This window comes from Fundulus heteroclitus, chromosome 1, assembly GCF_011125445.2.
Source record: "Fundulus heteroclitus isolate FHET01 chromosome 1, MU-UCD_Fhet_4.1, whole genome shotgun sequence".
Taxonomy (NCBI): domain Eukaryota; kingdom Metazoa; phylum Chordata; class Actinopteri; order Cyprinodontiformes; family Fundulidae; genus Fundulus; species Fundulus heteroclitus.
In genome coordinates, this window is record NC_046361.1 from 27,597,350 (window position 1) to 27,610,403 (window position 13,054).

At 38.1% G+C, this 13,054-nt stretch overlaps 1 protein-coding gene across 3 annotated transcripts in view; it reads right to left on the reverse strand.

The window, feature by feature from the left end:
- Positions 1-587: 587 nt before the first annotated feature.
- The window catches only part of LOC105932301 (cadherin-4), a 421,667-nt gene continuing 409,200 nt past the window's right edge, over positions 588-13,054 (reverse strand). For all 3 annotated transcript variants that reach the window (XM_021320932.2, XM_036139614.1, XM_012871395.3), the window contains 3 exons: positions 10,466-10,605; positions 10,211-10,375; positions 588-5,926 (listed from right to left, as the gene is read on the reverse strand). In XM_021320932.2, the coding sequence (XP_021176607.2) occupies positions 5,720-5,926; positions 10,211-10,375; positions 10,466-10,605 (512 nt within the window). In that variant the 3' untranslated portion in view covers positions 588-5,719. The remainder of the gene's footprint in view (positions 5,927-10,210; positions 10,376-10,465; positions 10,606-13,054) is intronic.

The window sequence follows — 13,054 nt, forward strand, 5'->3', positions numbered from 1 at the left end:
TGAGGTTGGCCTTTTTCAGGAGAGGTTTGACGATGATGGTTTTAAATGAGGACAGGAACTGGCCAGACTGCAATCAATAGTTGATTATTTGTGTGATGAGAGCTTCTGGCAGAAAGGTTTTATTTTAATGAGGAAAGCAGGGACAGGGTCGAAAGCACAAGTAGGTGGCTGGGTTGCTGTGGATTTTATTTAGAGTCTCGGAGTACTGATGACTAAATACAAATTCACACCAACGGTTCAGAAAAAGGGGGCATATGTATTCGTTTTCTCTTCACAGCTATGCTCTTTCTCTTGGTTTATCACATACTGTACAATCTTAAAAAATATTCAGTAAAATAACATTGAAATTTGTGATTGCAATGTAACAAAATACTGAAACATTCAAGGGGTATGAATACTTGTACAAGGTACTCGATGTCCTGATTACGTAAACATTTTTGCAAACCTGGTTTATTTAAGGCTAAAAAAGTGCTCTGCATCACACAAGCGCTTTGGTAACAAAAAGAGTTGGATGAAATGCAAGCAGTGTATTTCATGCATTGCTTGCAGGAAGCGACAGGTGACAGAAAAGACAAGATTCTGTGTCCTTACAAGGAAGGGAACCTTTTATTTATAACACATGATGCTGACAGGGAATCTCTGGCTCAGCGTCTATATTACAAGGTTTATCTGCAAGGCTGTGCATGTACTGTATGGTATTTCTGGAAACCAAGATTGCAGTGGCACTATAAACACACGCTTGAAATAACAGACTCTTTTATTTTTTTTTTTTTCTTCTTTTTTTAAAAAAAAGGTACAAACAACAATATAAAATATTTGTGCTGTTGGCAATTTACAAAAAGTCTTTTAAGTTGATACCTGTGCAATATTTTTTTCATCTTTTTTTTCTTCTCTCTCCTTCATTTGAAACAATATGCGTACACCAGAGTTCCATCTGGACTCCAGCCTCCGTCATGCAGGCTGCACAGTTTTTGAATTGTTGCATGGTTACTTCAGTTAGAACTCATCTGCCCATTATAAAAAAGACACATGCAAAAAGCTCCAATTGTACAGTTACAGCTTGTCTAACATGGTCTGTTTTGCTTCAAGCAAATATTACATTATGTACACTTGGATTTTAATAGTAGGAGCACTCGTATGAAAGCCTGATGCCCATATTTGGGATGCAGGCCTTAGCAGAACAAATGTTTGGCATCTTTTAGACTCTTCCTTCAGGTCTGTGTCCGTAGTTATAGAGAGTCTGGAACAGCCAGCAGTGACTAGGTGTTCCTTGTGTAACCCCAAGCGCCAGACAGAACTCATGGATGAACTTTGGCAGTGCAGTTGTTCCCTCTTGGTTTTCCTTCGTGAATTCTCCCTTTCCATTCACAAGAGAATGTCAATACAACAAATGGACCAAGAATGTAACAGGAAATAACCAATCTTTCTTCATTTTGCCTCACATGTTGAAGATCACTAGGGTCAAGTTTCAGTCAATGCATTGGCGTCTTGCTGCCAAGTCTAACAGAGTCTGAAAACATTCAGTATAACGACAATGTGTGATGTATCTTTATGCAACACAGTTTATAAAGGTTGGCTGCCGTCTTCTGTTTGGCCCAGAATCTGATTTGAATGTCTGATTTTAGAACATCAGCACTACATTTTGTCTTTCTTTGGAGACAGAATGGCCATCAGTCATAATGCTGCTTTTCAGATGAATTAAAACACTGCAGAATGGGCTCATTCATTATATAGCACTCTTATATATACAGTAAGGCCTAGAGGAGTGAGCGTGTACTGTACAGGTTGGTTTGGAGTGGAACCCTCTCGCCACGATGAAGCGATACAAGTATGGCTGTCAGCCCGTACAGATTCATACAAATTCTAGTAAATGCACATGGCTTTTTGTGAAATATAATTTGCCAAAGATTCAATTGAAACCAAACAATAGTGGAAAAAAAGATTGCACAGAAAAACTAATGTCACCATATGTATAAAAAGGTCCAATATTTACAACATTTATATGTCAGAAAGAACCACAAATAGGAACTAACAGCTGTGTTTATTTTGTGAAGATATTCTTCAGGCTAAGAGGCAGTCACCCAGATCACAGCTAATCTAGCAGTGAGCTGTGGAAACCTCTCTCTCTCTGCTCTCATATGTGAGCTGGCTGATGATCACCGTTTCTGGGTTCTACAAGCAGCAATTTATACTTATCAACCTGCGAATTGACCCAAAGTGACCCTGTTGACCTTTTTATTTACACTGGATTGGTCGTTCCTTTCGTTTTTTGTTTTTTGTTATAGTCAAATACAACTCTCCACTTTCTATATACTTTCACCTACAGGCAAACATTTCAATTTTTCTCTCTGGTCCATTTTCACTCATTCTTTGTACTTGGTCAAGGTGTGAGACGGTTCTAAAAAGCAATGGCTTCAAAGCTGCCAAAACGATCTGTCATACTATTTCTATGGTTTAAAGTGCTTCGAATGAGACGGGAGAGGAACAGCCGAAGTGAACGGAGCACTTTCGCTCCCTCACCTGTTTCTGCGCACTGCTTGTCAGCTGGCTGAATGAAAGCTGCTATACTTTTCTGCTGCTTAAAATAAGCACACAATTTAAGCACTTTCTGCAGATTTCCTGTCCCAAAATAAAACATACAATCTGCGTAAACTGAAAAACACTACTCTTATTAAGGTTTTTATACTACAGTTGACAAATTATGAGCAGCATTTCAAGTTAAGCAGCCAACTTCAGGCTTTAAGCAGAAAGCCCAACTACTTAAATACCTAATGTCAGCTTGTTATAAATCTGTTCATCTATAAAGAAGGAGCAAACAGGGATGATTCTCTGTGCAATAAGCACATAAATCATTTTATGTTTACTGACAGTTTTTTTTCCTAAATCTACGCATCAAAATAAAGTACAGTATAGATACAATCAATATAACTAAAAGTATTTTATTTTGGCAGAATAGAAATACTACTGAGTTTAATAAAAGCAATCAAATTGGTTATGCACTTTGGTCTTATTTTTTTGTGTAAATACCATGATACCATAACACAATAGTAATTTCATACTGTGAATATTAGCTCATGGCTACTTGTTTGTCTATTTTGTTAAAACATAATAGTTTTCTTTTAACTAATATCTTGAATAAAACCAGAAATTTAGAAAAAGTAACTGATATTTGTAGATCTTAATGTGAGTTATCATTGAAAACATTTACATTACCTACCAGTGTCTGCATAAATCATATTTACACTGATCAGCTTCTCTCTGCACCTTTGTGAAATATTTTGCATATTCAAACAACATAATAAGCAAACTACATTTTGCCCATCTCAAGCAGTCTCTGATGCACTAAAATTAAGTTTCCAAAAGCTCCAAGGCAGCTGACAGGAAGCAAATGCATTGTTAAGAGCCTCATGATTTCCTTTCTTAAAATGCCTTAGACTTAATTTTAGGATTTTTAAGACCAACATTTCTAATAAATGGCCCACTGCCTAAAGATAGTTGGTTTGTAACAGTACTAAGTTCCTGAACCTGCCTTATTTGTTTCTGTTAGAAATGCACACACACACACAGACACCCCGCCCCCCCCCCCACACACACACACTTTTATCTTTTTTACTCTTTAAGAGCCATCAATAAGAATGTTTGTATCTTTTCTAGCCGTCCTGCCCTGATTTGTCAATGACTACACATTTATATTAGAAGTAGATGATATATCATACTGTGTCAGAGAGCAGGGTTTCTGAACTTTAAAACAAAGACAAATTCATAGGGGAATTGACATTTGGACAGTCTTTTAGAAACTTGTGTTTGTGATTAAAACAGTTATCCATTTCCTTAAATGTCCAACTCCAGTAACTGAGGGCTAGTCTCCTGCATGTTTTGAAGCGTTCCCTGCTTCAACACATCTGATTCAAATGGATGATTTACCTTCTCAGTCTATCATCAAGGTCTGCAAAGGGCATTAGGTTTAGCTGTGTTGAACCAGTACAACATTTGAAACATGGAGGGCCTTTGAGGACTGACATTGGACACCACTACCTTAAATCTAATACATTTAAGTATGCCAACATTTTCAAATTCAGTATGATCTATGGCCAATGTTGACACCTCAACAGGATGAAACTAAGTAAATTTGATGTACTTTATTTAGCCTTTCTGTTATCTGCTGAATTTGGCTCATATTTCAATTCATCTCCTACCCACTTTAATGAAAGTCCCCAAGAGACTTCTAACATGACTTCCTATGGCAGACTGCTCATTTCTGAACCTAAAACAAGCTGTGTATATAAAAAAAAAAACTATATATTGCAAATATTCTTAATGGTGAGGAAGCAAAATGCAGCAGGAAAGAACAGCCGATCAAAGTAGAATTAGAGGCAGGAAGAGCCAGTTAACACAGCTAGGAAAATTTCATACTGTTGTGTTGGACTTTTGGTAATATTTGTAACTTTAATGTTTACACTTCCACAATATCTTTCTAACAAAAATGGCAAGGTATTCCCCTTTGACCAAAAAAATCTATACGCAAATGTTAGATGATCTTACAGCCAATCCCTTAAGTAACCTTCATAAGGATGTCATACCCAGTAACATTGCAAAGAGAGCACATTTTACTTGTTAACCTTCAGATTTAGTAACAAGCCCCAACTTTCACATACAGAGAGCTCAAAACAAACACAGCTGCTGTTGCTACAAGAAACAAAGACACAATGCATTTTTCTTTTCTTTCTCTAAGACAGTCTCGTTATGTGTTTCTGTGATTTCATCAACCACGTTCAAGCTAACTGTGATCTAGGAGCACAGGTACGTTTCACTCGAAAAACCTAATGATTTGTCCATTACCTAGAGACACACTGTAGGCCTATGTACAGTACGTCTTTATGAAGCATTCTCTAAAGCCAGTCGCTGCTCCTCTGAAACCAGCACTGACATCTCCCACAAATACCGCAGGCCCTGCCGGATGGGAGAAATAATGAGGGAGGTCTGAATTAAAGGGTCTGGGGTCATATCAGGGCCTGTGAGCCCAGAGAATGGCAACCAATCCTGAGTTAGCAGAAGTCTGCTAAAAAAAAAGAAAACGCACCACTGAAGGCACTTTTTTCAAACAACAGTGCTTCTGTTCTAAGTATTTCAAGTTCAGGAGAGAATGAATTAGGGCCCTCCATGTAAAGAGGACTTTCATATCTGTGTTATCTATTTTCTCACTTTTGTTTGCCTTAGACAAAGCATGTAGCTCAACCTAAAGCTCGTCAAAGAGGCAGGCAGGGGGGGGGGGGCTGACGGAGGGGGAAAAGCGAAATCTCTCAGGAAAAGTGAATCTTCTGAATCAAACAAGACAGAGGACAAGAAAAGGCAATTGAAACTGAAATAAAACCAGACCTAAAAAAGGAACCAAAGTCTACAACTAAAAAACTAAAGTGAAACAGAAGTACATGAGTTTGAGAGCAGATACGACACAAAGCCTGCAAATCAGAGCTTCCATTACAGTCTTAGACAGGCTTAGAGCAGGAGCCGGTTGAGAAGAGCACCTGGAAGTGACTCACGCCACTGGTCCTCTGTGGTGGGTTATTGGATTGGTTGGTCGGTCCGTGAGAACATGTCATCTTTAATGTGTGTTCAAGAAAGGTTTAATGGCCCCATTGTGTTGCAGAGTCATAGCTTGGCAGGCCAGCTGACGGGTCGAGGGTGCATGTTTGTGTGTGTGTAAGACGGGGCCGGATTTTTAATCATCATCCCCGCCACCATACATGTCAGCCAACTTCTTAAAACGGGGTCCCCAGTCGTTGAGGTAGTCATAGTCCTGGTCTCCTGTGCTGGTGGAGTTGAGGGAGCTGACTGAGCCGGCAGTGGAGCCACTACCCTCATAGTCAAAAACAAGAAGGGAATCATACGGTGGGGCTGTGGGGTCGTTGTCTGCAGCCCGCAGACCCTGATGAGGACAGGAGCAAAAGAAAAGAAGCAAAATTTAGTCACTCCATATTTGCAGAGGAAATAATGACTCGTGATAAATAATTCAAACTGGTCAGGAGGCTCCGGATGATTAATGGTGTAGGTATACAATGCATTTATAAAAAGAGCAAAAAAGGAAATCTCTGTCAAACCCTTCCTACGATTTAGAGTTATTTTAGGTGAAGAGAGAGGAAGTGCTGGAATAACTGGAGTTTTCCCTGACTGTGGTCAACATAGTAAGGCAGCTGTTCTATCAGTGAAGTTTGACCAAAAAAAAAAAAAAAAAAGACATTCTCAGAGTGGTCAAACGCTAAGAGATGGACCTCCTACTTTAGCAGATTTTAATACAACAAATCAACCTAAAGTAAAAATGTTGGTGTAGGCGAGAAAACAGCTTATTAATAGTAATAAAATGCCTTCACTTTCACAAGAGTCCGTTAATACATTTTGACAGCTTTGAAGCCAGTCAGTTTCTGTGTTCCTATGTCAAATTAATGTTGCTGAATGGTGGTGGTTGTCACTCTGTTACATTAGCTAATTTTTCTTCACTAATATATAGGTGTATCCCAGAGACATGAACATTTTCAGGTTGAGTTGTTTTAAACGACTCTGGGTCAAGTTCCCCCATTGCCAATTTTGACCCCATTTTGTACCCAACACTTTTTGCCTCCTGTTCAGGTTTGCGGTAGAATGGAGCCTCTCCCTGCTGTTACAGGGCTCGAGGTGAGACAAGTTGGCAGTCCACTGCAGGACTGACAAAGACAGATAATGAAGCATGCCTTTATTTATAACCCAGGACAGATCAGACTGGAGAGCTTTGTGTTTCCCAGACTTTTCCCTTTCAGGCTACAAAATGTGGGGGGAAAGTATTAAATGAATCATGCAAGACTTGCAGCAGCCAATGTATTCCCAATTGTGCCACAATTTCATGCCACAAGCTTGTTTTCATTCAGGTTGGGAATGACATGGCTGCAAAAGATTTTCAGCGACTGGGAACTACTGCCGAGAACAGTGAGCACTTTGTAGAAGAGGGGGGATTTTTCCAGTCGTGTTAATTAATTTGGAATGCTGGCAGAAGGGTGAGGTTAGAAGATACTGACTGCCAAGGCTCATGCAAAAGACTAACATAAGACCCACAACTAGAAGGATTCATGCAAAACCAGCAGCACTGAACTTTTTCATAACCTCCTTCCAGTTTTTAGATTTCTAGCTCCCAACCAAAATGTTTCTAAGACGACTGTTAAGTTTTGAAATTTAGTGTTAAATTTTTGAAGGTTTTAATGCAAAAAAGTATGAAATGCTTAACAGCAATCTTTTTATGGATTCCGGGATGTGCAGTAAAATATAGCTGAGCAGAGCACCGTTATAGGCAATTCAGGCTTCTTCTCACAAAACCCCTTTTCAGGTCTGTGCTGTATCAATGGCAGGAGGTACAAATTTGTTTGGAATAAACGCTCTTTTTAACCCATAGGTCAGTGGGACTGCAGGTTGGATGAAACATACTGTAGGGATTAAGAGAAAACATTAGGCTGGTTTGAATCTTATCTGTCTGACAGATTCCAGTATTGTTAATGTTAATAATAAATCTTCAAACTCTAGGGTCACTTTTGGAGTACCATATGGTTCAGTCCTCGGGCCAATTCTCTTTACTATATATATGCTTCTAATTGGTACAATTATCAGACAGCATGGGACTATTTTCCACTGTTGTGCTGATGACACTCAGCTATATTTATCCATAAATCCTGACAAACCTAATCAATTACCTTGACTACAGGCATGTCTTGATGACATTAAAACCTGAATGACTTAAAATTTTCTGCTTTTAAATTCTGACAAGACATAAATTGTAATCTTTGGACTAGAGTCCTCAAAAATAAACTTCTTAATCAATCACTTAATCTGGATGGAAATAAATTAGCCTCTGGTAATAAATTGTTGTGTTATGTTTTACCAAGGCATGTGATTTAAATACCATATTAAACAGGTTTCCATGGATTCCCTTTTTCAGTTTAATATTGCCAAAATTAGAAATATTCTGTCCAGGAGTGATGCTGAAAAACTAGTCCATGCATTTGTTACTTCAAGGCTGGATTATTGTAGTTCTTTACTATTAGGAAGTCCACAAAATGCAGTTCAAAGCCTTCAGCTTATCCAAAATGCTGCAGCAAGAGTTCTCATGAAAATCAACAAGAGAGATCATGTTTCTCCAATTTGGGCTTCCCTTCATCGACTTCCTGCTAAATCAAGAATATAATTTAAAATTATTCTTCTCACGTATAAAGCCCTTAATATCATCCTCTTGTATCCTCATACAACAACAGAGTGTCTTCAGTCAGAGGCTTCTCCAGATCCGCTACAGGAGATCCATCCTGCCTGCAGCCATCAACATCTATAAGTCGTTGAAGAAACCTTTACAACATGAGTTGTAACAGTATTTAATTTCCCTTTGGAATTAAGAAAGTGTTTTTTAATTGAATTGAACGGAAATAGTAAATACTATGTCAAAAATACAGTTATTTGCAAATGTACAAATGCCCTTTGAACTTTTTTACATTCTGTGACATTACAACCACAAGCTTCAATATATTTTATTGAGATTTTATGTGATAGACCAACCTAAAATAACACATATTCGTGAAGCAGAAGAAAAAGGATAGATAGTTTTAAATTTGAAATGAAATCACGTGCAATTTAACATCTATATAAATCCACCTCTTCTCTGAAGGTCTTCAAGATTTATTAGAGAACATTATTTATAAACAAACTGATGTAAAGTACATTACAATAAATGTATTATTATTATTATTATTATTTTTATTATTATTATTATTATTATTACTATTATTATTATTATCTGATTGAATTCGACTTTGACTTTGGAAAGTGCCTTGAGATGACATGTTTCATGAATTGCCGCTATATAAATAAAATTGAATAGAATTTTTATTATTATTAATTATTATTATTATTGTTATTATTATTATCATTTATCATTAGTGAACAAACAGATTTCTGAAGACTAAAATCCCAGCAGGCAGGTCTGGAATAAAGTGAGCAAGTTTAAGGTGGGCTTGGGTTAGAAAACAATGTCTTAAGCTTTGAACATCTAATAGAACACTGTTTAATACATCATTTGAAAATACTAATTATGGCACAACAGCAAACCTGCCTAGACAAGGCCAGCTGAGCTGACAGGCTGGGGAAAAATGGTGCCAGTTAACGAAGCAGCCAAGAGGCCAGCAAAGATCCACAGCTCAGTTAGTCAAGCAAACTAAAAATTTAGCTTTTATGAAACAGCGGCAAGAAGAATATCATATGTGAAATAAAGCATGGACAAGTAAGGTGTTCAGAATTGATTGGAATGGATGGAGCTAAGTACCGGGCAATTCTTGGTAAATCCAATAAAAAATCTGTGCCAAGACTTAGAAAATGATGTTTCTACTAAAATGACTTTAGGTTGGTCTTTCACTGAAAAAACGAATAAAACAGGTGGAAGTTTGCAGTGTAAATATAAACTAAATAAATATACAATTAAAGGGAATTAAAGGGGTATAAGCATTTAGCAAAAACCTGTACATACATTCAGCGTTTTTGTTTCATTCTTTTGTTACAGTAGTTGTGACATTTATTTTTTCTAAAAAAAAGTATATATGTTTTCTTTTCATTACATACATACATTCCCCCCAAAAAAAATGTCAAATTAGGCCCACCAACCTTGGTGTGAGGCAGGTGAGGAGACCAGACCTTGTAGACTTGAGAGAAATAATGAGAAAAGCCTAAAATTCCTCAGCCCCCGTGGATTCAGAACGTAGCAAAAACACCATGTGTTTGTTGTGTTTGAGTTTAATCGGACTGCTGGAGCGAGATCAGGTGAGTTTATGTGTGTGAGACAGAGACAGACAGACAGAGAGTCAAGGCTGGATGGATCAAAGCTGAACAGCTGCCAACACCTCTCGAGTGTGAACGTGTTGTCACAAGTCTGTCAATCAGCATTTTCTCGCATAAATGTGCCAGCATCAGAGTTTCCTGTGTTTCTGACAGTATGTATTTGTGAGTATTTGGAGGGTGGGTTGGCTGTAATGTGAAAAAAAAAAAACACTAGTTCTATCATCCCCCTTCCAAAAAACAGGCAGAAATTACAAATTGCATTTTATGTTGGATGGAAGCACGACTGAGAAGCTAGCACACTGTGTGAAAACCTCCTTAATAACTAACACACACATTTTGTGCATGCCAGATGTACGATTGTGTCTAAACTTACCTCATGGATGAAGTCCCCAATGTCTCCAGGATGGGGCACAACTGGTCTGATGGGGTACTGGGATTCTGGGATAATGGGCCTCTCGTCAACTCTGCGTACGCCCGGCGGCTTGGTGATGATGTGTTCTAAGGAGTCGGGCTGCTGCAGCTGACTCAAGTCATAGTCCTGCACAGCCACAGACGCACACATATATAAGCAGGGTAAGCATGCAGACTGACATCATGTATGTGTGGCTTGTCTCTTTCAAGTTCTCACTTGGTCCTCTTCTCCTCCCCCCTCCTCGTCGTATTTGAGGATGTTGTCTCGGACGTCATCTTCAGGGTCAATCAGCAACTGCTTCGTCTGCCTCTCCTTCTCCCTACGCTTGATCCACACCACAAACAACAGCACCATGCCTGCAACAATACACACAGGAATCTTACTCAGCTGCAAGGGTGTGTTGCAACAATGCAAAATGTACTGACACCTTTACTTATTGATGAAGTCATGTCTTCAGCCTTGCTTAGGGATTTATACACAGCACTAAGACACAGCAGTGTGCAAAGCTAAATGCTCAGGTTCAAGAGTTTACTGAAAGAAAAATAAGGGCGTAATCTAATATTATTTTAATTTAATTTATTTTCAGTTTATACAATTGCAAAATAATGCAACTTTCTTTTCACCGGAAAAAATAAAACTAGGATTTATTGCTGCATTTCAGCAGCGGACTCCTTGGCATTTAGATAACAAGGACAAACAAAAAAATCAAATAACAACCCATTCTCTGGTCCTTGAGTACATTTTCCTCCAAAAATCATGAAAATCTATTGTATCTCACAAGCTGTAAAATAATCTCCCTCTTTACACTGAGCCCATAAAAGCAGCTATTTTCATCTTCAGCACATTTAAGGTGCAGTGGGCATTACGCATGACATGGCATGTGTATGTTAAATACTTGATCTTGCAATCTTTTAACGATAATTAACGCACCATTTCAAAGCACTTCCAAGTTTTGGTAACCACAGCAATTGTAAGAGTTGTTACTGTAGGAAGAAAATTCCTAGTTAGCTGTTTCAGTAAAAGTTGGGCAGTGTTTGGAAATTGACTTAAAAGACATAACTAGTTATAATTACTAGTTATCCATCCATCCATCTTAGTTATCCATCCATCCCGCTTATGCGGGGTCGGGTCGCGGGGGTAGCAGCTTCAGTAGGGAGGCACAGAAGTCCCTCTCCTCAGCCACTTGGGCCAGTTCCTACAGGGGCTGTGAGGGCTGCCACCCCCCTCCCTCCATAAAAGTAACTGAGTTACTAACTAATTTACTGTGCTATCAAAGTAACTAGTTAATAGGCAAAGTAACTCTGTAGTTACATTTACAGTCTAAAATGTAAATTTTTGATGGCTTTCTTGTTATTGGGACTTTGAACACTACTAAGTTTAATTATCAAATACAAAATGCATAATAAGTAATTCAGTGTGGATTAAATATCTGAAAACATTGTACACTAATCTATACCATTGTAGGGTGTTTGGTGGGACAAGTGAGTCAAGAGTCAAGACACTTATTAATAGCTATGTAGTGGAGATGTGAATGTGCTGTAGATGTGATTATTATTAGAACAATAAAACAAACTAGATGTTTTAGGAACTTCACAATTATTGCACATTAACAGGCTATAGCTGGCCATAAATTAGGTACAACAATAAAAAATGCTTTTCAAGAAATAGAACTAAATAAAATGCACTGTAGTGAAATTAAATAGGGGTCACACAATTCCAGAACACAGCCAGCAGGTTGGATGTACTTTAAGTCTTTGCGCGATAAGGAAGGTGAAAAACTAAAGCATACCACTGAAGAAGTCAAGTGCAAAGCTAAGGTACAGAGTTGTAAACCTAACTTTAAAACAATAACAAAAAAGTATAAGCTATGGCCTACTTTTCACCTTACATAAAAACCAATCACTCCATTCCAACTACTAATTCTTCATTCACTTATTTATCTATCCATCCAGCACACATTTTGCTTTTGACCTGAGTGAACATAAATTAGTGTCGAAACTTTTAGCTTCCAAACACTGTCTTTGAATTTGCAAGGCTCTCCTGCATCGCGGTGTGTCTTTTGCTGTTGGTCTACTGTGTGCGCAATGCCTGGAGAAGACCCACCCACCTTAAGCCTCCCCAGCCAATCGGATTCATGTATGCTTTATCTACCCCTCCCTCCGCAAGGTCTCCTTTACAGTAAAAAAATTCTCCTGCAACAGATAGCATGTTCTTAACAAAAGTCACTTTAATTGATGGAGTTATAGTAATGCGCTCATCACATTTTAAGTAATGTACTGGTGTTACAGGAATGTGAAAAATATTTGGTTAGATTACTCAGTTACTGAAAAACTAAAGCTTTTTTCTTTCTAACACCGTTATCCCCAACACTGTTTGCGGGTGCTAATTGTTATTATTTAGTGCTGTTGCACTTTTGGATGATTTGCACCAGACATTCTAAGAAAAAAAGAAAATGAGGACATCAGTTGATAGCAATGTTGAGAGTGTTTTTGTCAACCTGGCAAAAAAGATTACATTTTTTTTTTTTTTTTTTACATAGCAATTCTGTTTAATCAGTTTGAGTTGTCAACCTTTGCCTGTGACGGAACATGTGGCTTTGGCAACGTGAGGAAGCTCAGAGTTAAGATTAGGGTCTACACTCTCTAGGGAATACAAACAGAGACAGCTGTTTACAGTTAGTAAGGTTAACCGGGTTAATCATGTTAAAGTTAGATGCAAAATGCGGTTAAAAATGTCAACTTTAAATATCTATGTAATTGATACCCATTTTACAGCAACTCACCTTTGCTTGAGGAGATATTTTAA